The sequence below is a fragment of the Coturnix japonica genome, unplaced genomic scaffold, assembly GCF_054131305.1.
Source record: "Coturnix japonica strain WE unplaced genomic scaffold, WE-NBRP24 Scf045, whole genome shotgun sequence".
In the NCBI taxonomy this organism is placed as follows: Eukaryota; Metazoa; Chordata; class Aves; order Galliformes; family Phasianidae; genus Coturnix; species Coturnix japonica.
In genome coordinates, this window is record NW_028188948.1 from 879066 (window position 1) to 906803 (window position 27738).

The following is a 27738-nucleotide window of genomic DNA, read 5'->3' on the forward strand; positions in this document are numbered from 1 at the left end:
AAATGAGCTGAGCCACTGTGCCTCCCTACTATGGCAAGCTCTGCAGCTCTGCCACTGTCTTTATACTCAGCTGTTCCTGTGTGTAAAGCTCCACACTTGGACCCTGCAGAGCCCAAAGGCCTCCTTGGCTGCTGTTACTCACCTGGACATTGAGGGTGCTGTGTCTCCAGTCTGTACCTGCTTCCAGGTGTCACTTGCAAGACACTGCGAGTCCACCTGGTTGGAACTGCAGTCAACAAACACAAATGTGAAAGAAATAAGAAAGGATTCTTTCATTTCACAGGCTTTCATCTCCATTGAAAGATGTTCTGCTGTGCAGCACAGCTGGGAGCATTTCATATGTGCAAAAAAGGGGGATAGGCCCTGGCTGTGCCTGGCCCCCTTCCGGCCCAGGCCCCAAAGCAGCCCCGACTGTGCTGGGTTCCCCTCTCACCTGGGCCCTGCAGTGGCCTCAGCTGTGCCTGGTCCCCCTCTGCTCTGGGCCCTGAGCTGGCCCCAGCTGTGCCTGGTCCTCCTCCATCCTGGGCCCCAAGGCCCTGCCTCTGCCTGCTCCCCCTCTGCTCTGGGCCCTGAGCTGGCCCTAACTGTGCCAGGCCCCCCTCTGGCACAGGCCCTGCCTCAAGCCCCGCCCCCTGTGGGCAGCAGTGCTAGTGCCTGTTGGTTTTGCTCTCTTCCCTCTCCTTTCCCTGTTCTCTTCACAAATGCTTTCAGATCCCCCAGGATGACGTGCACTGATACTGCTGCCTTCTTCCTGCACAAGCTTTCTGGGCAGCTCAGCTTTTTCTACAGAGCAGCGTGCCTTTGGAAGTGCTTGGAGGATGTAAACTAACAGCAAGAGAACACTGAGCTCTTCTGGGTCTTTCTAGGAATGGCAAAGAGACAGGAGAGAGTGCTCAGCCTTGAGTGGTTGCTTGTATGCAGAAATCACAGTTGTCAACATCTGTGCTGTTTTGCTGTAGGCAGTAGTGTGTGACAAGAAGCCTATAATTATCAATTTAGTGAACGTAATTAATTGTAACAGTTCCCCTTTCTTCTTCCCTTGACACTTGGGTTATGGAGTTCTCCTATGCTATGTGCCGGTGTAATACCTCTGAGCCACAGCACTGTTGCGTTTAGCAAAGCTCATGGCAACAGGCTTTGGCCAACCTCAGAGCTACGTAGATGATGAGAAGATATCCGATGATAGGAGGGAAAATGAACAAGCTCCAAGGTAAGTGTTGTTTTTTCCTTCTAGTCAGCACGCCATCGCTAAATCTTCCATGCTGTGACTTTTATCTTGATAGTGATGATCCCTTAACCTCACACCTTTAGCGCAGCACTTTCTGTGGAGATTCCCACCAGTGACAAAGTATTAGTGCCGCTTTTCTGCCTGTTTCTTTTTTGTCTGTATTTTCCAGAATGTGGGTATTTCTTTCATTGCCCACAAACACTGCCCAGTGCAGGAGGAGGCAGGGACAAGAGTCAGGAGCAAGGGCAGAATAGTTTCTCTGTTAGTGAATGGAATGCCATTGTTTTCTGCATATGGACTTGCCATAGTGCTTCTTACAAGGCCTAACAGTGGGATGAAATGTGCCCTGAAGCAGGTGTGCTTGCAGGAAGGCAAAAGAGAATTGCAAATAATGCTAAGGGGGGCCAGTAAGATGATCAGAGGGCTGGAGTACCTTTCCTATGAGGACAGGTTGAGGGAACTGGGCTTGTTGTGCTTGGAAAAGAGAAGGCTCCAGGGAAACCTCACTTTGGCCTTCTAGTATTTGAAAGGAGCATATAAACAGGCAGGGGAATGGCTGTTTACAAGGGTGGATAGTGATAGGACAAGGGGAATGGTTTTAAAGTGATACGGGGACGTTTAGGTTGGATATTAGGTTGATGTTTTTCACACAGAGGGTGGTGACACACTGGAACAGGTTGCCCAGGGAGGTTGTGGATGCTCCATCCCTGGACAGATTTCAGGCCAGGCTGGATGTGGCTCTGGGCAGCCTGGTCTGCTGGTTGGAGACCCTGCACACTGTGGTCCTTTTCAACCAAGGCTATTCTATGAGTCTATGGCTGTTTTTAACACCAAAATGCAACTTGGCTTGTAATTGTTTCTAAAATGATCTGGTTTGTCCTGTTTGGAATGTGATATTTCTACAGCAGAAGGATGCAGAAGTGAAAAGGCTCGAAACACTACTGAAGGAAATTGCCGAATGTCAGGACAACCTCGAGGAAGCAAATGAATCCATAAGAAAACCATCGAGATGAATTATTTCCTATGGCCAGACCGCGGGGGGGCAACGAGGCGGCCGCCACCCACCCCCCATCTCCGTCCCCTTCATCCAACACGAAGGGGGTGATGATGGCGGGGGGCCGAGCCCCTTCTCACACCAACTGGCTTTCGGGTTCCCCCCCCAGCGTTTCCCACATGGTGTCGAACATGCGGCGTCGCCTGGAGGCGTCCCAAGGGGGGGGGGAGGGTCGCAATTGAGCCGCTACGGGTAAAGGAAGGGGGGGCAAAGAGGAGTTGGAGACACCCCCCACCACCAGGGGCCTTAGGAGCTGAATAGGGCATTGACCGGGAGGAGTGGGGGGGGGGGGAAAGCGGGAGGGGCACAGGGTGAGCCTTAATTCTGCTCCCCCCGACTCCAACCGCACCGATCAGCCCTGAGCCCCCCCCCATCTGCAGCAGCAGCGCCAGGATGTGGAGGCGATGAGGCGGGGTCGCGTCGTAGGGCTCCAAACGGAGGCAAAGCCGTAACCCCCCTCCGGGGCTCCCCATCATGCCAAAGCCCTCCCGTAACCCCCCCAGGCTCCGGGCGGCCAAACGCCGCAGGTAGCGGCTGCACGCTTTGGGCCGGGGGGGGCCGGGCGCCTGAGCCAATACTCTCAGGTATCCCTGCAGCCCCCCTTCGTTTTGGGTGGTGGTGGGGGGGCGCCCACGGGGGTACACGAGCAGCAGCAGCAGCAGCTCCACCTGTAGGGGGGGGACACACAGCCCTCCGTGGAGACACAGCTGACACGTCCCCACCCCTCTGAGGACACCCCCCCCCCCAGGATCGCCTTCCTCCGGCTCTGTAGGCAATAGGAACCAAAGCGAGGGCGGAACGCCAGTGAAGCGGACCGCGTTTCGCAGGGGACTCATTTCCGCAGAGCACGCGTTCCCTCCGGGGGAGCGGGTTACGGCACGGACCCATTGCGGATAATGGGGGGAAGGGGGAGTGGAGACCGGAGAGGCCTGACCTGGTTGCGTGGGGCGGAGGGGGGGGAACGGCAGAGGGAGCGGAAGAGGTTTGTGGGCTGAGGGCCGCCAACAGCCGCCCCCAAGGCCCCAGCATGGTTTAAGGGGGTATTTTGGGGCTAAGGGGTGGATTTGGGGTCCATAGGGTGGGTTTTGGGTGTATTTGGGGGCTGAGGGGTGGATTTGGGGTCCATAGGGTGGGTTTGGGGGGTATCTGGGGGTTATGGGGTGGCCTTTGGGGGTTTTAAGGTGGGCTTGGGGGGGTTTTTGGGGGCTGTGGGGTGGGATTAGGGTGCAGTGGGGTGGGTTTGGGGTCTATAGGGTGGGTTGGGGGAGGTATTTGGAGTCAGTGGGGGCACTCTAAGACCCCAGTTTAATGGGGGGGGGCGGGGGGGTCTCTTTGGAACCAAATTGGGTTGAAGGGGAAGGGGCGTGGGGCTTCAAGCACAGCCCCGATGGGTGGCAGAAGACTGAAAGGACAGAGCGGGAGGGGTCTGCCTGAGTGGCTGATGGCTTTGGGGCCGCATCCCGCCAGCCTGAGCCAGGAGCCTGGGCTGTAATGCAGCCTTCCCCACAGACAGCTGATGGGCTGCCCCATGGCTCTCTGAAGACGTGGAGAGGGACCAGCCCTGTGAACTGGGGGGCTCCTGGCCTCCCCATCCCTCTCTCGGGCAGCCACAAACAAACAGCGACCCTTTGGCGTTAGGGAATGGGCTCTCATTGGGTCACCCCCATGCACATCCCAGCCCACAGCCTCCAGCCTCACCTGTAGGCAATGCTCTCCCTCTGCAGAGAGCTCCGTCTCCTTCGCAACTGCCCGCTGTCAACACTTGCAGTGCTCAGGCTTCTGGTGTAGGTTGGAGTCATGTCAAATCTCACTGCAGTTGGGAAGGAAGAGGAGATTCGCCATCAAGCCTTTGGCTCGCTCACTAGCAGCACTCAGGCCTGTTCCCAGAGCCAGCCCTGAAACCATCTCTGTCCCCACTCCTCCTTTCTGCAGCTCAGCTCTGTTTTGGGGCTGCAGGAGGGACACTGGCTATGGGAAAGAGGACCTGGCTGGTGACAAGAAGGCAGCAGAATGCCCTCCACTGGGGGAGGGCAGGGCCTGAGATCCCCACATCCTCCTGCCATAGCCAGGGATGGGGGTACGTCACACCCAGCACTTCCCTTTTGGACAGGCCAACCATTATCTAAGGGGAAGAAGCCATGCTGAGCCGGCAGGAAGGTTTGAAACAAGTGAGAGCCCTGGGATGATGGTCAGCAAGAGACTGCCCACCTCCAGTTGGTTGCCTGTGCCGTGGAAAGGAGCTGGAAGCCACTTTACCTTTCCTGCCCTTGGAAAGAGGTGGCAAAGTCTCATCTTTTTTTGGCTTCCATGCCCCAGAGAAGCTCCCGGAGGACTTGCGGTGTATCAGGGGCGGCAGTTTGGGGACCAATTCCATTTGAAACCTGTAAGGGAGGAGAGGGCAGTGAGCGGCGTGACGCAGTGCAACAGCAATCCTTGCTGCTTGCTTGTTTGCTCACAGGCACGTTTTCATGTTGCAGGAAGGCTTTCTAAAGCTGTTAGCAGGGTCACTTGGGATAGGAGGAGGGGAAACAGTTTCAGGCAGAAAGAGGGAAGATTGGCTTTGGATGGTGTCACGGGTTACTTAGATTTACCTGTGCCCGTGACAGGGGAAGCCACCATGTGGGCCCCCCCCCCTGGGGCCCGGAAAGGAGGGGGAAAAGGGGAATGGGATAAAACAGCGGCAATCTAAGGAGGAAAAACTTATTTTACTAAATATGATATCGAAATACAAGATAACACAATATAATATAATTGAGGCCAACAAATCGAACGAAACAGAGAGAGAGAGTCCCCGAAAACCGAGAGGCCTACTGTGAACTCTAGGCGACACGGCTGGAACGCTTCCCACTCTCCGAGAAGTTCGAGAGAAGAAGGAGCGCACTCCAGCCTGGGAACGAGATTATATAGAGTCCTGGTCCCGTGACTTATCATTAACCCTGTTGTTCTCTGGGATATGTAGTCTTCTTCTGTGGACTGCACATTCAATAGAAGTATCCATACTTGACATGATGTTATGATGTGGAATACTGATAGCAAAATTACAAAATTACAAAACCATGACAAGGATAAATCTTCTTCACAGATACTTTGTTGGCCATATGAAATAAAATGAGAAAATGATAACTGGGCAAAGTTGCATTTAAATTTGATCAAAGATTTTAATAGAGTTGTTAGTTACTTCTTTGTTTGAAGCACACAGACAGACTACTTTTTAAGTTATCCAGCTTTTCAACATTTAAGAATTCATGATGAAAAGGAGAGAATAAGGATTAATGAAAAGAAATAAAGATCAGAAACAGACTTTGAAAATAAATACCTTCCAATTTTCAGATAGTCAAATAGAGAAATAACTCAGTGGTGCTGTTGACCCTTATGGTGAGTTTCTGTCAGCAGAGGAAGTTGGGCAGCTTATCTGCCATCTTTCTGAGATGGTGTTGGTGTACACTGGTGCTGTTTTTATAACACTAAAAGGTTTAAGAATGTGGGGCATGATCTGTTCCTTACATGGCTCTGTTATTATGGATAACTATGGGCAGTCAGTTCATACTGGGAGCAACAGCTTCTCCCATAAAAGGGTGGGGAAGGTGGAAAACACCAGTGTGATTTTTCAGTAATTAGAGATCAGCATAAGAAAAGGATAAGTGCTACTGAAGTACATCTTTTCTTCATGCCACAGGGAGTGAAATTACTGCTTAAAGAACAAAACCTGGGAATTGGGAGCACTAACAAAAAAAGACTTGGATGTTAGCCATGATTTTAGCCTTAAAATTTAGATTAATTACAATAGTTGTCAAGTCAATTAACCAAAAATGAAATTGTGTATTTTAAAGCTGTGTTTTGCATTTTCTTTAATGTTTTTCACAGACCAGCAAAGAAGACAAATTATCTAGTCGCATTCAGAGCATGCTTGGTAATTATGATGAAATGGATGATCTTATAGGAGATAGATCGCTACCAAAGCCTGTTGGAATTCCCAAACCTACCGTACCATCAACAGCAGATGAAAAATCAAACCAAAGTTTCTTTGGTGATCAGAGACATAATACTAGTTCACATCAGAGTAGCAAATGGACTCCTGTAGGACCAGCACCTAGCACTTCCTCGCAATCTCAGAAACGGTCCTCGGGTTTACAGAGCGGCCACAGCAGTCAGCGTGGCAGTGGCAATAACAGTAGCAGCAGTGGCCAGAGGCATGACTGTGACTCGTACAGTAGCAGCAGCAGTCGCAAAAAAAGCCAGCATGGATCGGAACACTCCAAATCCCGTTCTTCCAGCCCTGGGAAACCTCCTGCTGTTTCTTCATTAAGCTCCAGTCATTCGAGATCTCATGGAAGCGATCATCACAGCAAAGAACATCAACGCTCAAAATCTCCCCGGGATCCGGATGCCAACTGGGACTCCCCTTCACGTGTACCCTCATTTTCAAGTGGACAGCACTCTAACCAGTCTTTTCCACCTTCGCTCATGTCCAAGTCCAGTTCAATGTTACAGAAACCCACTGCTTATGTAAGGCCAATGGATGGACAGGAATCCATGGAACCAAAGTTATCCTCCAAACACTACAGTAGTCAGACTCACAGCAGCGGTGTGAATGAGCTGAAGCCTAGCAGCAAGGCACATCTAACCAAGCTGAAAATACCTTCTCAACCACTCGATGTAAGTTGTTATCTATTTACTGGATTCTTGAATGTCAGTCCCTTTGGGCTGGAATTTTCCAGCTTCTTTAAAATCCCAATAAACTTAGTTTATTGTAAATTTTATATTTTGTTAAGTAAAGCATCTTAAATTTCCACAGTGAAGGCCTGTATTTTCACTGGGAAATGCACAAATGCTTCTTCCATGTGGAGATTGTGGCTTTTGTTAAGCAAAGCCGATGAGATGTAGTGAGAAAGGCTAACCTAACCCAGACTAACAAGTTTTCCTAGAGTATTTTAAATTATAGTCAGAAGTTGGTAAAATAGTAGGATACTCACAACTATTTTGACAACCTGTATGCGTGTATTGTCTTCTCTGGGAGCCATGTTGTCCTAGACAAGAGATCCTCTGCCTAACTCAGAATTTCATTTGAAGAATGTAATAATTTATAGATAGCCTCGCCTAAGCAAACTAAGGTAACCCCAAAGCACACCAAACTGAAAAAGGTTCAGACTTCTCATAAGGTGTGCTGAATACAGAACACTGTTGGGCACAGAAATTGACTGTAGCTCACATACAAGGAGAGTGCCTTAGTAATAAAATGTCATTGCATCTTGTACTGTTTGACAACCATTTGTTTCTGGAATTTCAATAAAGAGCAAAATAAGATCCAGGAAACAGATAAGGAGAGCTGAAAAATAAATTATTTCCATATTCTGGAAGACTTCACATGTTAACATTAGTGCAGTAAAATGTGCAGTAACTTTGCTTCCTTTCTGTTTGTAGTGTCAGGGATGCAAATGATTTATAGTTTCATAGTTATTGCTGTTTCTAGTTTCATGCTGTCATCTATGTTTTACTTGATAATGCATTTTGTCATTACTGCATATTCATGGTCATCCATTTGAGTTCAGATATTATCCAGTCGCGTCTTAACAGGAATGATTGAAAGCTATGATTTTTTTCCCCCTCTCACAGAAGTTTTTAGTGTCTCTGACTGCTTAAGATCACTTTAACTGTCAAATGAAAAGTAAGAGATTACTGTGGCAGTTTTATAGATCTGATGTATTTGCTTTTCATAACTGGATGTGACTCATCCTGTAAAAATCTGAATCTATCTGATATTAAAATTAATGTTGCTGAAAAGAATTAGCAAGATCTGTTTGTATCTCTATAGAGTCTAGATGAATCATGATAAGGACTGAAGTTTATTTTTAACTGCTTCATACCCCTGGGATCTTTTAAAGAAGGTCTGTTATAGGAGACATTAATCTTGAGTTTTGATTTCTAGGCATCAGCATCTGGTGATGTGAGCTGCGTGGATGAAATTCTAAAAGTAAGTTCTCTGGGCTTTGTTCATAACTTACTTGTTGAATACACAAACGTTACTAAGGAGGTGGAAAGTGCTCTACAGTGGATTAGTACCTTTCAAATTGGTTTGACTGCAATTCATTACAGGAGGACTCCTCAATCAATCCTCTAAAGTAGGTAGACTGGGGAACACTGGAAGCAGAGCTGTGTGTGCTGGGCATAATCATCTCCTGGGTTTCCATGTTGAATTGCATTTCTTCTATCCCAGCCCTCTGCTATTATACCCAGAGTTAACCATTTCTTCCACCAAAGTGGAAAGTTTACTCCAAAGTGGAGTGTTTACATTCCAGTATCAGTTTAGATTATAATATTTTTTTTCTATCCAGCAGCACATCCTTCTTCTTCTACCTGTGTTATTTTCTCAAATCTTTTATCCCTTGTGTGACCCTTGTTCATGTCTGCTGTCACAAAGGTGTCACTGGATGCCCTGTGAGCATTTGCATCACTGACTTGCTCTGATCTTCATTACTCCACGGTTATTGCAGATGCTCTGAGTGAACACAACACACTTTCTTTCTGGCTTCAAGCTTTTGATTTATCACTTTTCTCTTCAAACTTTCTGTGCTTCCCTTTTCCAGGTTTCTTCTTTTTACCCTTAGTCTCACATATGTTCTTCACAGCCTGAAGTAATCAGACTTTAGTTTCTGTTCGGGCAAATCAATTCCATTGATTTGTGCCTTTCTTGTTTGGTTGCTATGTCTTAACTATCTGTTCTCATGGGTAGAAATTCTTTTTATGCAAAATCTTCATTATACATTTGGGAAATGAAGATTTGAATATAAAGCTTAGTGAAGTATGAACAGTGAACTGCGAATTGAGAGGTGGTTGCTGTTCAAACCAGGATTGTAACTTGGAATCTTTGTGCTTTTGCTTTGCTAATAGCTGTTCTTTTTTGTTCTGGTTACAGGAGATGACCCATTCTTGGCCTCCTCCGCTGACTGCTATTCATACACCATGCAAAACTGAACCATCAAAATTTCCTTTTCCAACGAAGGTCAGTGTTGTGGTCAAGTACTGAATGCTGTTAAAAGAATAGATCCTGTTAGAGGTCAGGATTTTGGAACTCTTTTATATTGAGTTCTGTGTAGTTCTGTGTTTGTTTCCATACCTGGAATCTTTTTATCTTCACAACATTGTCGCATCTTCACAACAATGTTCTTACAAAGAATGTTGTTTTGCTTCCTCTGGTTTACACACACAGAGTGATTTGCAAAGACACATGTGGGGCAGCTTTCCTTTTTGTATTAAATTCTGTTTCATAAATTCAAGCCTTTTAAAGGTAACTGTGAAATTTTAAAATGCCATGGAGCCTTTTTCTTTGTAGGGGGAATACTTTGTACCATTGTGTACAGAAGCAAGTATTGCTTACCTCTATCTGGCAGGCAGTGGTAAATACTAAGAAATCTAAATGTACTTTTCTGCTTAAACTGAACTTTCCTCATAGTTTCGAAGTCCTCCCAGGGCTGGGTCTTGCACCCTCAGCAGCAGTGCTTTCAGTCACACTGGCACTGGTGATTGTTTGCCTTGAAAAGCTGCTCTGTAATCTGAAGTATTTTGTTGGCTGATGAGTGTGCAGGGGAGATAGTTGTGGGTTGCAACTTTAGCAAGTACAGTTTGGTTTGAGGCAGCTGACTAATATATGAAATCATGTTTTACTTCCTGTATCTACTGATTATCAGCAGTTGATTTAAGTTGAGAATAGAATTCTTCTCAAGACTCAACATATCTCTGAAATGGGTTGCTGATGTGGCCTAACGCTGTATTGCAGAAGTTATGGATGCCTTTTAAAACTTGCCTTCCTAATCATGAAGACTCCACTGTTCCTGGTTTAGAAGCACCATTTCACTGCTCTCTGTTTCCTGTTTGATCCAAGTTATTCCCCAAACCATTCAGTGAAATACTTTAAGATTTTCTCCCTGAGATCTCTAATTAAATGTTGTAACAGTTTTTGCTGTTACGTAAATGCTCTGTCGTCAACTTTCTAGTCCTCTTAACATGGGGATGTTTTTGAAATTACTTTCCCATTTGAAAATCAGCTTTAAACCCCCAAATAAACAAGTTGGATTACTCTTTAATAACAATCCAGTTTAAAAAGAAAGTTGTTCTGTAATTTAGATTGTTTGGCCACAAGTAAATGTTCTCATGAGTGCCTCATAGCAGTTATCTCAGGGTGGGAGAGATGTTGGAGCTGGTGATGTACCAGGAGAGCAGTGTGTGAATGGAGCTTTCCAAAAGGCTCCGACTACAACTCATGGTTGCTTTTTGGCCAAATGTTCCAGGCTGTGTGTTGTAAGTGCACATCCACCAAAGTGCCACAGGCTGACAGAAGGTTGGATGGTCCTGGTACTGTCACTGCCTGGGTAGCCCAGAGCTATGGGCAGCTTTGGTGTCAGCAGCCTGTGTTGCCTATGTTCTTCTCTCAGTGGCTGTTTGATTCAGGGGGGGAAAGAAAGTGTGCAGAAATACAAAGGCCTTTGTGCTGCAGATAGGAACTGCATAATACTGCACAGCCTTGTTGATGTATGAACACAAAAGGGAGGCTGTGTTTTTCTTTCTGAATCTGTCAACCTTGGATTCTGTTTCTTCACAAAGTTTGCGAAAAAATTCCATGTATGGCTGCCCTGAGCCTTTCAACTTTCTGCCAGCCTATTTATTTTGTGTGCGTACATCTTAGCCATGGAACTTTGTCAAATTCTCTGTTTCCAAAGTCTGTAATTTCCTCTGCCTTCTCCCCTCTGTCATTCTTGGCAGTGGGATTTCTCCAAATTCCAGCAAGTTAGTGAGCCGTAGGCTTGTACAGCCTAGACCCGGAACAGAATTCAGAAGGCTGAACACAGCGCTGGTTTACTTGAATCAAGCCACACTGTTCTAGAAAATCTTATTCTCCTTAACTTTCTATTTATTTACAAGTTATATGCTGCAGCATCTCACAGCATTTCTCTTGTGTGCAGAAGTCTGGTACACTTTGCCTACATGTAGAAAATGAGGCTCGTTTTGGTGGATGGGTGGATTTTATGTCTAAGATTGCTGGCATAAGATCATTTTTCCTGTGTGCAGCAAGTGTTTGCAGGGACCCAAAATCCTGACTGGGGCCTGTCTGCATTACTATAAATATATCTTATAATTATCAGGAAGTCTTTGAATCAGAAGATAAAACTTCATGAAAATAGGTCATAAAAAGTTTTATGGGTGCTGTGAAAAACAGATTCCTGACTCTTGATAAAAATGTTATCCCATCACCTAACGCTCTGTAATTTCATCCTGTGTAAGTCTTTAAAGCCAGGGGTTCACAGTCAAAAAATGCAGAGCAGGAGGACTGGTGTGTTTGTAAAATATATTCAGAAATGCAGCTGTTTCTTATTGGATGGAATCTTTCCATCATAGAACAGGGAGTGTGATGTCACTGACAGCTGTTATGTCTGTGTACCTGAGCGGTGACCTGCAGACATCTCTGAAGAGGTGCACTGGTCTCTGGGTTTGCTCAGTGTCCCGTGCTGTAGTAGTTGTGAAGGCAGCAGTCAGTTGCGTCGATCCCTTGTGATCCTTGTGATCCAGAAACTTTATTCTGAGAATTAAAAGTGAGGTCTGACCTGGGTTGTCAGATATTAAATGGAAATGGATCCTATTCACCACAGCCAAACCAAAAATGGACAGGTAAGAATTATGTACCTGACTACCATTCTAATCACCATTTTGTGTCAGAGTCCAAGCAATGGTTTCTTACCTGTTGAAGTGTCTTCCACTTAACTTCAGCAATCTGCTGTGCTTTTGTGAAAAGCATTTCCATCCTTCAAAATGTTCTTAATTTCTTCTTTCTCAAGAAATTGGACTTGAAAAAATATATATTTCTGTTTATTTCTTTATTAATCTTTGAGTTTCTGAGAGACGTGTATTCAGAGGCAAAATAGATGGTGAGTTATTTGGAAGAAGTTGCACATTTAAGCATAACACCTCGTTAAAGTGCCCTTAACTGGAATACTGCCTTAGAAATAGGAAGCTGGCTGAGGTAAGCACTGAGGCAGACACTTTCTGTAGAATTTATGGTATGTACATTGATGAGAACAGTCCCAGTTACTCATCTTGTGCTCAGCACAGCGCAGTCGTTCTGCATATGTGGTATTTTGATTACTGTAGGGTCTTTTTTTTGGTTTTACCTACATTTTATCAGGTACTTTTATCAAGTATTTACCTACTTGTCTTAGTTGACAGGAAAAAGGAAACTGAGGAATCATGCTTGTACTCATTGAACCTGTGTGAAAGATAAGAATCAGTTTGTATTCTGAAGAGAGTACGGCTTTTGCTCTCTGTTGAAGTAAGAAGACTTCTGCAACTTGATCTTGACTTTGCAGTTTAACCATAGGTTGATTTTAATGTCTCTTCTTTCAGTCAGTAAAGATGAAGGGCATTGGGAACATCTTAAAGTTCCCTAAGAGGTTTTGTTTTTGAGAAAATTGCACTCTTTCTCCATTCCACTGACAATACTCATTCAAGTCATGATTTCAACTGCTGCCGCTTTTGAAATAAAAATGTTAAAGGAAGTCAGATATATGTAAGTATGCCTTGCCAGGTAGAGCTTTTGTGTGTTTATGAAGTTACAATTGGAAACTGCATTTATAAATTGCATCACGTCACTGAGCTGGCTGTTTGTGAAGACTGCTGTACAGCTGTGCCCCAAACCCCTGCAATTCACTGTCACAGAGTACATCTATCAGCTTGGTGAATTGACTCAAACATTCTCTGTTTTTATGCGTAAGGTCAGCAGTTGTCCTCATTTTAAAAGGAGGTCAGGAAGGTCCTATTTTAAAATGGCACACTAGCTTAGAAGTAGGTTTTCAGTAACACAATACTCTCTGATTATTTGTTTATTTATTTATTTTTTAACATTTCAAGTGTTTGATAACGTACTGTGTTTCAGGAGGCAGAATTGGGTTTTCTGGAACAGGAATACAGAGATCTTACCAGTGCTAGAATTGGCGAGGCTCTGTCTTTCAAGGCTAGTTTCATAGACAGCAAATCCACTGTATATCGAGGCAGGTATTTATCACTGTCTGTTGGCTTTTATACAGCCACGTTGCTCAGTTACATGAGGATTTGGATGAAGGTGAGAAAGGGAAGATAGGGTTTGCAGAAGTTGCACAGTTTCTGGAGATTCAGGTACTGTGTATGACAACTGCACGTGGCCCATCTTCCAAGCAAGCAAGCAGGGACAGATGGGTCAGTGGGACAGATGAGCTAAGGATGCTCTTCCCATGTACTCGCTGCTCTGTCACTGCTGGGGAAGGCAGCTTGGGCCCAGGAAAGGGCTCCCTGTTTCTGTTTGGTTGTTACCACTGGGTTTTGTTTTTAGCATGTTGGTTTTCTTTGGGAGTAGGTGTTGGTTTTGTTTTGTTGTTGTTTTTTAAAGGATATGTGCCATCTTTTAAAGTCAGAACAATAGCTTGATTATGGCATGATTTTTGAGATGTTAAAATTCCCTTTGAAAAAACTCCTGTGATCTTTTGTTCCCTTAGGAGTCTCAACAGTCCAGTTTTGGCACTGGAGAACAGAGTAAGTACATTAAACTTCCTTTCCTATGTGCAGTGTTTTTGTTACAACTGAGTATTCTTAGTACCCCTTAAGAAGTCAGGCCATTAGATCATGAGACCTCTCCAGGCTGGTAATGGAATGGAATGAAATAAACACTTGATTTTATTTGTGGCTTCTTGCTGAGAACTGGAAAGTTAATAACTGTTGTGTAACTCACTCATAACTTCTAGAAAAGGGGAAAAAAATAAAATTGTTTCTTTAAATTGTTGTTATTTTTTTAATTCTCGAAAAATAGGCTTCCTTGGTTGATATGATTGAAAATAGCTGAGTGTGAAAACACCCACAGAGAAAACCCCTGGGTATGCTGGAAAGCAACGAAGTTCATATTTTAATAGAAAAAGCACAATGCATTTTCTTCCTTTTTCTTGTCCACTTTCGCATTATAGATATGAAAATTGAAGAGAACTGCTCAAGAATTGTTAATATTCTTGAGTGTATTATCCCAGAATGTATTTCCAAAGTCTGGACAAATGCACCTTTTATTCCTATTTGACTGTGTCTTCATTTTGAATATTACTGAAATGAAGCATTTAACCAGGTAACATATCTGGCAAAAATGAATTAGATTTGTGCTGTTGCCTTCCAACAGTCTTACCAGTCCCTGTCAAAGTGATTAAACAGATTAAATAGTAAAAGCGGAATGGTTTATTCTTAGGTATTCACAAGCAGCTTAATCTAAACTCCTAATACAGTGGGGAATTAAGGAAACAAATTAAAATTTAATTCCATAAGGCTAGCCAATAGGTTACATTCTGGAAACAGCTGATCTTTAGGTATGTCATCAGGGAGGCCAAATAGATAAAAACACAGAACCATTTCTCAGCTCCATTTTCAGTTTTCTGTGACACTTCCAACAACCTCAGATATTGTTTCTGTTGTGCTATGTTTAGTAATTTACTAGAACTAAAGAACAGGGAAGGAAAAAGAAGACAAACCAAAAAGCAGATTATATCACAGTGTTCTAACTGTAGGGTTTGGTTTATGAGTTTGCTTTTTGGATTTAAAGACTTTTCATTCACTAAAAAGCTGCGTAGGAATGCTGAAACAGATTAAAAACTTGATTTAATTGATCTCCTCAGCATGTAGAGGGTAATAGAATAATTTTCATGGGAGGGTTTGGGCTCTAAGGTCCCTTAGATGCCATCCAGTTCCAAGCTTCCCCCCAGACCAAGCTGCCCAGGTCCCACCCAGCCTGGCTTCAGGGATGGAGCACCCACAGCTCTCTGGCAGCAGTGCCAGGGCTTCCCCACACTCTGACTAAAGAATTTCTTCCTAATATCTAAGCTAGACCTATCCTCTTTTACTTCAGGATTGTCACTTGTATCCTACCTTGATAGAAGCAGAAGTTTTTCACACCTTCAGAAACATATTAAGTGTGTGTTGGTTTAGACAGCAACGATTTAAAAAAGCCTTCTAGATTTTCTTGATTAAGGTCATTGCTTCTCTTGGCAGTCTGTCTCTGCTCCTCTCTCACTTGGTCAATGTGTGAGAGGCTGCACCTGACGTCAGCTGGTCCCTCTTTCTCCTGTTCACTCCGCCATTCTTGAGTTTGTTTGGCTAAGCCTGTTTAGTTCTGTCCACTTTGCAGTGACTGTTTTGCTGTCTGTGTTCAAAAGAGTACAGCGTTATTTCTTTTTCCTTCTAGAACGATATAATCCTTCATCAAAAACATCCAATGGCCATCAATCCAAATCGTAAGTAGCAGTTGAGAAAACATTTCTCACGTAACAGTCAACTTTTAAAAGATTCTGGAAGTAGCTGTTTCTTTACCAGAATGTGTCAGTTCTTGCACACTCTTTGTCATGCTTTACATTTAACTGACAGGAGAGGGAAAAAAAAGTTGATTTCAACCTATTTTCAGGAACAGTAGGGCAAATAATGGCACACCGGTGTAACAGGTGCGCTGTGCCTTCCTTCCATCCCCCTGCTTTCTTCTCAGCTGTAGGATACTGAGCAGGAGTTTGGCCCTAGGAATTGGCTGGTGAGCTGGAAGTGTATCAGTGTGTGAGAATGGGCAGGATGGGACAGGATTTACTAAACGTGCATTGGTAAGCTGTCAGCTGGAAGCAGCTTGTTGCAGTTGCACAAATAGGATGAGGAACTGTTCTGTTATTAGAGGAGACAGTAAATTAAGTTTGAGATCTAGTTAAGTTTGTACGAGTAGTTACTCATTCTCTTAAGTGACTGACAGGCATTTTTATTAGTTGCGTACACAGACCTAACATTATGCTTCATTAATCAGACATCAGAAAGAAAAAATAAAAAAGCAGCAGGAAGAATCTAACTGTCTTTTGCCCTATTCATACCTGAAAATTGATTACATTCTGTTTAAATACAATTTCCAAACAAAAAATGCCCATTCCACCTGATGGAATGTTTACTGAAAGCAACTGCAGATTCTGAAGGTATTCTAAGTTAGTATTTGTGATGCAGTTACGAAATGAAGTTTAGTTTTTCTGTTTACATTTTTAGTATTAATAAGATTAAAAAACAAATCATCTGTGAGAAAGAAATGGGAAATAATTGAAGAGTGGCTTGTTCATTTATTTATTTATTATAGACTATGTCAGTTCCTTAAAACATGAGGTTTCAGATGTTTATACACAGCCACTTCAATAAGTGGTAGCAGTAGGAGTTCATCATTTGGCTTTTCTTTTGTTATAGCAGTGTAGTCCTCTATGAAAGGGCTGTGCTGGTTCCAGAATGGGAGGGTGTAGGAAGGTGCAAGAACTGGAGTTAGCACTTCACATTAGTTAAAGTGAGGTGCATGGGAAGAGGGGTGAGGAGATGTTTGCTGTGTCAATAGAATTTCCGATAAAGCGATTGTGCTCTGTTAAGAAAGCGTTAAAAAGTGAGATAAATGCATCTTTTGATAAGGGTAGCAGCTGAAAATAGATGTCTAAGTAGATTCTCGAGGTTGCTGTTTCTTTTCAGATTATAAGTAGAACAGCTGTACTGTGAAATTGGGAAGTATTCTAATCCTTTCTTATCTTCTTTCTCCAGATGTGAATCGAACCAGACAGAGTAAGACGTTTTATTTTTGTAACGAAGGTGTTTTTAAATAAGCACAAATACCCCACTATGTTTTCTTTGTGTTCCTGTACTTTCAGTGTCATGAAATAGTATGTGTATGTATGACTACCCTAAATAGGAGCAATTATACCTTTGAAGAATAGTAGAAAATTTATGATGTCGAACAGTTGGGATTTTGCCACTAGACATGAAGCAATCACATTTCTTAATTCAATGGGAAACAGTATTCTTGTCCGTGGTGTGTAAGAGGTTGAACGCAGTTGTTTTAGCTCCACCTGCATTAGTAAAACGTGTCAGAATTCCTTTCTAAACTTTAAAGAACGAACAAAGGAATCAAAGCACTACAGCCCGTAGTTTTCTTTAAAGAATGACTTAACTTGCCATTCTTAGACATTAAATGTTTTAAATGGTAACTTGTGGATTTCACCCACACACCCAGCTCTGTAGCATAAACAGTAACTTGTTGGAATATAGAAGAGTGCTTTGAATGTAATTAAATTACATGGAAAAACTTGTCTCACTTTCTCCCTTTTACTTACTTAGTATGTTGAAAGATGACTTAAAACTTAGCAGTAGCGAAGACAGCGATGGAGAGCAGGTATGTTCACAAGATACCAAAGATTCAGTAGAATAAACCAAGTGTATTGATGGTTTGTTACATCAGCAATGTTCAGTAGTCCAACAGCAAACTGAACAGCTGAAGGAGAATTTGCAATTGAGGTACGAAAAACAATTAGCAAGTTTTCAAACAAACTTCAGGTACTCTAAAATGCAAATGTGAGGAAAATGATCTGGTTTTGTGAGAACAGTACTTTTTTTTTTACCTAGGGACTCATGCTTTGATGATTTCAAATGGGCTTTCTCTAAATGTGGAATGGAAACAGAGTCAGTTTCCTAACACACACAATGGGCTGCCACCTAAGGGAGAGCCCCTCATGTTCTGTGCTGGCTAAAGAGTGCATGGCACACAGATGTCCATGCAGCAACTGTTCGGGATAAGAGCTGCTGTGTGTGTCTTTTACTCCCAGGTTGTTTCTGTAACTATAAGTCTAGCAGCTCCTTTATTTTTATTGTATCTTTTGCTCCTTGGCAATATTAACTCTGTGCATCTCCAGCCAGAGATGGTGTTCAGCCTGCTGAATTAAACATACCTCTTGAGTCTGTGCTACCCAGCAGAAGTCCATGCTGCTTTTTTTGCTGTTCTCAGTTCCGCTGTTTGTTATTTTTTCACATGGAAAACTTGAAGATGGTGCATTTAGTTGTTTAATTACTGGGACATAGAACATTTCTGGAATAGCACAGTAAAAATTTGTATCATCTGGTTCTAAAACATGGCATGGGGGAGTGGAGAAAATAGGAAATCTCAGAACTACTGTCAGAATATGGAGGGTTCTGAGATGACACGTTTGTGGTAAAAGCTTGGATAAAAGAACTGTGATTTATTTTTCCTTTTGTACAAGCCAAAGGCAGGCAAATTTAAACCTCTGTATTTCTGAATTAGAGCACTCTTCAGGCTAAGTATTTAGAATCTTTAAGACTTGATATCAATACTTTGCAGTGTAATTGCATATGCTTCTAGAAGCCTCATGCTCTTCTTCTTAATTGCAGGACTGTGATAAAACAGTTCCAAGGAGCACACCTGGAAGGTAGGCATTCCTTTACTTTCTATGCTGCAATCCAATGGTAGTGATGTTTGGTCCAGTCAGCGCTTCTGGCTTGATCTCGTTTCTAAAATCAGTGTTAGTTGTTTGTCTTTGATTAGACCAGAAGGTGATTAGAGTTTAATCAGTGGCCAACACATATTCTGCAAATATTATACTGACAACATTGTGAAGGGGGGAGGGGAACAAGGTGAATTGTGCTCAGTTGAACTCTTTAGCAAATGTTAGTTAAAATATTACATTTTATTCTTCCTAATGGAAGAACTTCCAGGATGCCTTTGCACTGAGTAATGTTTGTTTATTTTTCTTCCTTTTTGTTTTCAGTAGTTCTGAACCTTCACAACATAACAGTGAAGGAGCAGATAATTCAAGGGATGACTCAAGCAGCCACAGTGGGTCTGAAAGCAGTTCAGGATCTGACTCTGAAAGTGAAAGCAGTTCCAGTGATAGTGAAGCTAATGAACCATCACAGAGTGCATCCCCTGAGGTAGGATTTGTCACGCATTTGGGCTGTCATCGGGCATTAATCCTGAGTTTTAAAAGCAGAAAAAAATGAACATGTTCTCGGTCTCTTTTTTTTTTTTTTAACAAAAACTTGTCAAGTGTAGAATTATTTCCACATATTTCCACATATTCTTTTGCTAAAGTACCTGTAATTTGACATGATAACTATATTTTCTATAAGCACACATTTGCTATTTGAGGTGATTTTTACCATAGTTATCTGTTGGAGTGCAGAAGACATGGGAACAGTAGCTTAAAAACCAGTAGCTTTTAGTCTGGAATGCCATGGCAGCAAGTGCTTCCTGTGGACTGCAGTTCTTCTGATTGAAGGAAAAAGCAGACCTGCTATCTGTAGTTATATGCATTTTTCATTAGTTACTGACCTCAGATGCTCGAGTGCACCGCTTGATTTGGCTTGCAGCACAGTAGGGCTGCAGAAAAGATGGAAGCCACGTGAAACACTGTATCTAACAGTGCTTTATTGAAATTTGTTTTTAGCCGGAGCCACCGCCAACAAACAAGTGGCAACTGGATAACTGGTTGAACAAAGTTAATTCACATAAAGTGTCACCAGCTTCTTCTGTGGACAGCAATATCGCAACCTCACAAGGCTACCAAAAAGAGGGACGGGATCAGGGAACAGGAAGTGGGTACGCTGATCAAAGCGGATCCAAGGACTCGATTTCTTCAACACCAGGGCGAGATTCCAAACCCACCCAAAAGGGCTCAGAGAGCAGTCGTGGCACGCAGAAATCACCTGCCCAGAGTGACAGCTCAACACAGAGGAGGACCGTGGGTAAAAAGCAGCCCAAGAAAGCAGAAAAGACATCTGTTGAAGAGCCTAGAGGAGGTCTTAAAATAGAAAGTGAAACCCCAGTAGACATGGCAACAAACATACCTTCAAACAGGCATAAGGCAGCCACGAAAGGTTCCAGAAAACCTAATATAAAGAAAGAGCCCAAATCTTCCCCTCGGCCTACAACAGAGAAAAAGAAATACAAGGCTTCAAGCAAATCTGCCCAGAAATCCAGGGAATTCATAGAAACAGATACCTCATCCTCTGATTCAGATGAAAATGAAAGCCTGCCTCCTTCATCACAAACACCCAAATACTCCGAGAGCAATAGGACTCCTGTTAAATCTTCCATGGAGGAGGATGACAGCTTTTTTCGGCAAAGAATGTTCTCTCCTATGGAAGAGAAAGAGCTTCTTTCACCACTCAGCGATCCTGATGAAAGGTACCCACTTATTGTGAAGTGGGTACCTTCACAAAATGGATACCTGAGCCTCTTATCAAGAATACCAGGGAAGCCTTACAAGGATGCTGATGTGCCCAAAGTGGAAAAGAAAAATGTGCCAGAGAAGCATGCAAGAGAATCTCAGAAGCAGCCTTCTGATAAGAGTTCCACAAAAGGCAAAAGGAAACATAAACAGGTAACAGTATCGTAAATAAAATCTTGCCTGTTATCTTAGCCTTTTAGTATCTTGCTAAAGGGGTTAAGCATATGGCCCAGTAACCAATGTCATACCTCACTGCAGTGGCTCAGTAATTTAGGAGATTACTTTGCCTACCTATTCTATGTAGAATAAATTGATCCTTCCTGTGCCGTTGTAATAGGGAATATTGGAGTTTTCATTCATGAAAGGCAGAGGGTTGTACCTTTAGATGTGTTAGCACTGTAGCTTGCATTCCTGGAGGTAGCACAGATTGTGTATCCTCTTAAACTCTTCAACTTTAGGATTAGGTTTATATAAAAATCTGGTCTTCAACATCTCTTACAGACTCCATGGGTTTTACAGTTCCTGGCATTCATAAGACACCTGTGTTTGACTCCCCAGCATAAAATCTGATTTCATACCAAAGCCTTTGGCAGATTTTTGTTATTTCATAGTGATATGCGTGTTATAAAATGAACAACTTGAGACTGCCACTTTTCAAATATATGATACAAGGTAGTTGCTTCAGGGGATGTTTCTGTAGCCTGTACAGGTATTATTCTGTACGCTGCAAGACACCCACTGAATTAAATCCGTTAAATGTGAAAAATTACTGTCTTTGTGAAGCTGTAAATGTAGACATTTATCTGGATGTGTTTCTTGTTTGCTGTATTCAGAATGAGGATGAAAACAGAGCCAGTGAAAGCAAGAAAACAAAACTGGAAGAAAAAGCTCCATCAGGACACAAGACTTCTAGCAGTAGGGAGTGAGTATCTTGCCTGTCTTTTCAGCACTGAAGGCTCAGAGTGATCAAGGAGAAGACTCATGCCTGTATCCATCTCTCCCTTACCTTCTTCTCCTTCCTCCACAACAAAATGTCTCCTTACTAATCAGTGGGTAATATTTCATGGTTTCTGATTCTTCAGTTTGAAGTTTCCATTAGTTGTTGGTGGAAATTCATATCCATAACTGAAAATATTGACTAGGTAAACCCTACTATGAAGGGTTCACCTTTTTCAGATCAAACAACAGACAGCTGGTATAATTATATCATGGAAAAAAAATTCTCTACAGCGAATATTTGTTGAATTACTGATGTGTGAGAAGCTGCAGCTTCTGGCTACAGATGCTAGAAGTCTTTCTGAGTTAAATGCCTTCTTTGTTTCTGTTAAGAAATGTAGAAAAAAATGGATGCTCGTCTGTCATGTTTTTTTTTCCTTTAGTCCTGATATTTTGTTTTGTTGCTGGTGTGATTTTCTGAAGGGCACTTGGTTAAATGCAACAAGATGGTTTTTCAAAAACTTCATGTAAGTAGTTATTTTGTGTACTGTTCCCTGTGAAAAGGGATGCCAGAATTAGCAACTGGAATCCTCAGCAGCCAAGGTAAGACTGTACCAAAAGGCCAATGGCTTCTAGAGAACAGTTATCTGGGCCATCTTTTTTCTGAGCTGTTAGGCTGACTTGTCTGCAATAGACAGACTGGCGCTAACGCTGGCATTCATTTCTAACATTACAAGTGTTTAGGGTGTTTTTAAGAACTGTTGAGGGATGTGGTTTTATGGTTAGAACTTGCCTTCTGCGTTTTCAGGTCAGAACAGATAAAGTGGTGAAAACTAGTTTAATCAGGCTTCGTAACGTTTAGTTACTGTGGTGATAATTTGCTTCCTCTGAATCTGTCTTGCTATGTTTAACATTAAAAATCTTGTTTTATTATTTTTTTTGGGGGGGGGGAAGGGAGAGGGAAAAGGCTTAAATGGGGGAAGGGTGTGGAGAGAAAAAAAGAAGTGATGCTGGATTTTTGTTTTATTTCTATTTTGAAAAGTAAAAAACAAAACTGAATGTATTCATTTTGTCCAGGTCTTTAAAACCAAGTGCTGTTAAAGAGAAGGATTTACTGCCATCTCCTGCTGCCCCAGTCCTTCAGAAGGATTCCAAACAAGAGCACGGGTCCCGGAAGAGGACAGCCAGTCCGTCATCATCCTTGAAGTCCAGCAGCAATGTTAGTAAGGACAGCATCAGTGGCAGTAAAAGCTGCTCATCTTCTAAACAGAGGAAGATAGAGGGAAAAGGTTCTGGCAGTGCTAAAGAAACAAAGGTAAAGGGCTTGTTCTGTGAATGCCTTGAACTTATTTCTTGGCTTTGCATTTTGACGTGCACTGTCATCTAAATAATTTGCAGTTGTTGAAATGTAATTAGTTTCAGATTTGCCTTGTTTCGTACCATGGTGCTTAGACTCTAAATTGGAAAATAACTTAGGAGAGATTGTCGAATGCTAATGTTTATTCCTACCAAATATTTATGTTAATTACTAAAGTGCATTTAGTCATCTTTTGATGACAGATGCTGCGTATTTGCTGTTTAATTTGTTAATGAGAAATATCACTACAAATCTGCTCACACTGAATGACTAATGAGGTTACTCTTATGTCGCTGGAGCAAGTACAGATCTTGTCCTCGTTTTAAGGAGAACAGGAGCTGGGTCCGTGCACAGTGCTGAGATACAAAGCTGTGGCTCTCATTTTTCACCCTAGGATTCTAGAAAGGTTCATCTGATTCCAGATCAGGATGGTACAGAGCTCTCTGTGGTTAGAGTAGAGAAAACACTGTGGAAAAGGTGATGCAGAAAGTGTTTTTTAAGCAACTTAGATTAAGAACATATGTAGTTGAAGGGTTTCAAAAACATTATAAGATGATGATAGTGTAAGGTCATGATATGTAATGTGCTTTTTCATTAGTATATAAATGTGTATTACTGGACAGGAGTAAACTTGTGAGCACATCTGGGTATCTTCATAGAGTAATTTCTGTTGTATAACCAGATTTGAGTGTAATATGTTCAAGTTGGAGGGATTTCACCTTTATCTTTGGGATTCCAAATGTACCATTTCTCCTTGATTGCTCTGAAGTGTTCAGGAAGGGTAATTGATTTGGGGAGGAGTGAAGCAGCAAATTGCCATCGGCAGTGGCAGAAAGTAGCTTAGTCATTAGGGTGGAGTCCATGCAATATTTAAACTGGGAGACCTGCTGGATTAATTTACATGCCATTACTGTGAAATTTTAGAAACCTGGGAAGGTTGTGTGCATCGGTGTCTGCACTTACAGGAAGCCTGTAGATAGCAGATTTGCATCATAGACTGCTGCTCTGGCCTTTCCTTATTCATCAGCATAGAACTGTCCCTAAACCAGATGTTAACTTGTTTGATGTTTTTCTTTTCATTCTTTGGAAATGCTGCATTTCCCTGCATGTTTTGGTGGTGTTTTATGTTACACTGGTAGTTAGGGCATTGCTGTGCAAGTGCAGTGCCTCGCAACTTTGAGATCCTTCTAATTAGCAAGGATCTGATAAAGGCAGGTTATTAAATACTCTGTGTAATTGGCCTTTGGTCACGATGACTCCAAAGAACTAAAAGCACACTGAAGCTGGGAAATTGCCTTATGCTGTTGATCTAGTGAGAAGAGATTCACTTAGAATTCACAAGATGTTTTGATGTCCCTTCTTTAGCCTGAAGTGTCACATTGAGCCATGTAAAATTAAGGGGAGCAAGGGCAGCATGTTGTGAAGACAGCTGTTATTTCTCCTTGAAGTTGGTGTTTCTGAAATACTAATCTTTTCTACCCAGAGACATTCAGTAGTTTATTGTTGAAAGACATGAGAAGTCATAGAAGTATATATAGCCTCTTTGTTCAGAGTGGAAAATCATGATTTAGCAATAAGGGAGATCTCCTAGTGTAGTAGGGCTCAGCTTAATTATAGCCTCTGTGTCATCCCCTGTGCCAGCATGAGATGAAAGCCTCAGGGAAACAGTGTTATTGTATGGTGAATGGCAGCTAAAGCAGCTACTAAGCTGAACTTACTGCTTACAGAGTGTGAAATCATGGGAAAAATGTGTACAGTAAATTCCTCTTTGTCTTTGAGAATATAAAAATAAAAAAAAGTCTTGACACGATTTGGTGACCATTTTCCTTTCAGGAGAAGATTCTGAACAATTCATCGAACTGCCCTCCTGTTTCTGCTCCATCTACAGAGAGCTCAAAGTCCAGAAGAGCAAAACTTGTTTTTGATGACAGGTAAGAAAAGCAGAGGGTGCCTTTCCCTTTTTGGGGGTGCTAATCTTGCAGCACAGTGAGCTCTTCTGTGGAGAAGGGTTGTCCTGTTTGCTTCACAAAAGATGCTGAATACTAGTTCATGCTCTGGAGATCTGCATGCTGTTCTGCAGCAACGTGCTTCTCTGCCTGCTTTGTGCACCAAATATTTGGCAGATGGTGCACTCCTTGAGGAGAAACTCTAGTCTGCCCTGTGTGTTCCTGCAGAGCGTGGATGGACCAAACAGTAGATCTAAACAGTCCAGGGTTGTCCTGTTTTTAAGTGTTGATGTATCCATCACACACTTTCAGGATATCACTGCTGCCTGTTCTCTTTTAACAGAGTCTGCTTTGCCCATGGTGAGCAGTTGTTGTCTTTGGTAGCAAAGAGGAGTCTTCATTTTTTGAACCCAAATGGGATTGTGATGCAGTACCTCCTGTTATTGTAACTTGAGTTAGAGGGGGATGAAGTGAAAGCTGTAACATTAACAAACTTTTGTCATAAAAGGAAGTACAGAGTAGGTGGTCTGACTCCTTAAATGTGTCTTCTATTGTAGGACTTACTCAGCTGATCATTATTTACAGGAAGCAAAGAAGTTAAAACATAATGCAGATGCATTGGTAAGCAAATCTACAATGTTTATCCAGTATTTGCACATTATGCTGGGGTTTGTTTACTGCTTGTGCTGTGTTGCTGCCTGTCTGTACTAGAACTTTCTGGTATTTCCTCTCAATATTTTCCTTATTTTTTTTTATCCAATCTTCTCAGTCTGACAGGTTTGAGAAGGCTGTGTACTACCTAGATGCAGTGGTGTCATTCATTGAGTGTGGGAATGCATTGGAGAAAAATGCTCAGGAATCCAAGTCCCCGTTCCCTATGTATTCAGAAACTGTGGAATTAATCAAGTAAGCGCTGTAAAGCACACACAGAACTCAGATGGTTGGGGAAGAGGGCTGGAAATCAAAGCTTCTGCATTTTACTCATGTTCTGCCACTAACTTTTGGAGTCCCTTGCTCTGCACTAAGAACGGATCACTAGCCACTTTGTTCCAGTTACTGAAGCTTCAAGTGTGTTCTTGAGGGCTGAGATCCTTTATTCCAAAGTTTGTGATGTCTTAACAATTTGTGACATGTGCAGAGCAGAACTATTCCAATTATTGCCTAGCCACGTTCTGTTTAGGGTCTGAGGGAAAGACCTGAAACAGTGAAGGAGTTGAAAGTTGAATTTCATAAGAACTTGGTGGCTGATAAATGATTGTATAATGTTTCATTTACTTGATAGTTTTCTTGTTGGTGATTTGTTTATAGGTACACTATGAAACTGAAGAATTACTTGGCACCAGATGCTACGGCTGCAGACAAAAGGCTAGCAGTGCTTTGGTATGTGTATCCTGAACTTTATATTACACACTGATTAATTACACACACAGATTTCAGTCTGTGAAATGCTGTCTTACACTGAGTTTTCAGGTGTTTTGAACCAAATAGGAGTTTTCTGTTTGACTGTTCAGTACCATTGATGCTATAGATCAATTACTGTAAGGGCTTGTTAACAACAGCAAAGTCTTTCAGCTATTAAGAAAATGACTGACTGACTTCAACGTTGTTAATATGGCTAAAAATGATAGAGGTGCCTTTGTGAATTTCATTATCCTTAGTGTTTTGATAAAGTTACTGTTGATGAACTGAGCTCTTCATTTGCTCTCTTTGTAAATTATAGTGTTCCAAAATAACAGACTACTGTTGAGTTGGTTGCATGGTCAGCTGATGTTGGGCTGTGACCTAAATGCTTCGGGAAACTTTGAGATTACATTAACAAGCAAACTGTTGTCTGGTCTTGGCTTTAATTTTAGTAAAATAACATAATCAGAGCACACTGCTTTACTCATTTGAATGAATTTCCAGTTCTGTTTTGAAACTTTCTTGGAAAGGAAATTATCTATTGGATTTGGGAGGAGTAGCAGAAGGAGGGTTTGGGGTCTTTGCTGTGTGTTCACACAGTGATATGGCAAAACTTGAAATGGCTGTTAAGAATTGTCATTTGCCTTCTGGACTAATTAAATGGCTGCAGCAAGCAGTTGAACAAAGCTGACTGTGTCAGGTGGAAAAGGGAAGGGGGACTATAGCAGCATGCACCAGATTCAGTGTGTCCTGACATGAGAAAAAAGTGAAGGCTGTATCAGTAAAGTCACTGCAACCTAGTTTCAGCTTAAGGCACAAAACTGTTCTTTACTTTCTTGAGAAGTAAAGGTGGTGTGGGACTTTGTCTAGTTACAGTTTGACAGTTGGCTGTTTAGTGTTGGGAGAGAAAAGCTTTTAAAAACATGGGTACTCCATTTTTGACTTTTGGTATGTTGTGATAAGCTTGACTTTAACTGGAAATGTTTTGTTGTTCTGTCTTTGGTTAGTCTTCGGTGCCAATCTCTACTATACCTAAGGCTTTTCAAACTGAAAAAGGAAAGTGCATTGAAATATTCTAAAACTCTGACTGAACATCTGAAGGTAATTGGATATATATTTTCTTCAAATATTAAAAAACTAATCAAATTGAAGCTCTACATTACTTAAAATTCCTCTGCCTGGTATTCAGATTGCTGCACGTGAACTTCCAGTATGCCCTAATTTAGGAATGGACCTTGAAAGTACATTCAAGCTGAGCAGTTTAAAGCTGGGAGGATACAGCATGACTATGATGTCATCAACCCATTGGTCCTAATGATAGCTTCCTATTAATATTTTGGTGCAGCTTTTAGTAAATTTAGTTGGCTTCAAAGAGAATTTTAATTTTGTTGTTGATATAACAAAGTTAAAACTTTGCTGATTTGTGTCTTAGTCATCAGTGAAATGGATGCTTTTCCCAATTTTGAAAGTACTTTGATATTATTTAGGATATTTTGATATTATTATATGCTTAAAAGAAAAGCCATGAGAACTCATGTTCAGAAATGAGCAATTAAACAACCAGATAAAATATAATTAGCTGAGGTATAAACATACGTTTACTTTTTCCCAACAGAATTCCTATAATAATTCTCAAGCACCGTCACCTGGTATGGGAAGGTAGGTAGTAAAAGTTTACCTGTATTTCTATGTTTATAGCTCATTCTCCACATAAACTGTGAGTTTGAGGTGCTCAAAGAGCAGCT

At 42.2% G+C, this 27738-nt stretch overlaps 1 protein-coding gene and 1 pseudogene across 2 annotated transcripts in view; one reads left to right on the plus strand and one right to left on the minus strand.

Moving 5' to 3' along the window:
* LOC146752429 (kinesin-like protein KIF20B) overlaps nt 1–27738 on the minus strand; it is a 120287-nt pseudogene that overhangs the window by 12127 nt on the left and 80422 nt on the right.
* Nucleotides 6158–27738, plus strand: part of LOC146752430 (AF4/FMR2 family member 4-like) — a 28433-nt gene continuing 6852 nt past the window's right edge. Inside the window, exons 1-18 of one of the 2 annotated variants that reach the window (XM_085531857.1) lie at nt 6158–6938; nt 8209–8253; nt 9196–9282; nt 13799–13835; nt 15520–15568; nt 16878–16898; nt 17451–17505; nt 18516–18553; nt 18893–19055; nt 19571–20506; nt 21187–21275; nt 22367–22604; nt 24480–24577; nt 25150–25213; nt 25362–25498; nt 25901–25972; nt 27001–27094; nt 27609–27652. In XM_085531857.1, coding sequence (XP_085387983.1) covers nt 6186–6938; nt 8209–8253; nt 9196–9282; nt 13799–13835; nt 15520–15568; nt 16878–16898; nt 17451–17505; nt 18516–18553; nt 18893–19055; nt 19571–20506; nt 21187–21275; nt 22367–22604; nt 24480–24577; nt 25150–25213; nt 25362–25498; nt 25901–25972; nt 27001–27094; nt 27609–27652 — 3020 coding nt within the window. In that variant the 5' untranslated portion in view covers nt 6158–6185. Of the gene's footprint in view, nt 6939–8208; nt 8254–9195; nt 9283–11719; nt 11943–13798; nt 13836–15519; nt 15569–16877; nt 16899–17450; nt 17506–18515; nt 18554–18892; nt 19056–19570; nt 20507–21186; nt 21276–22366; nt 22605–24479; nt 24578–25149; nt 25214–25361; nt 25499–25900; nt 25973–27000; nt 27095–27608; nt 27653–27738 lie in introns of those variants that run through there. The other variant, XM_085531858.1, reaches the window with a different exon arrangement.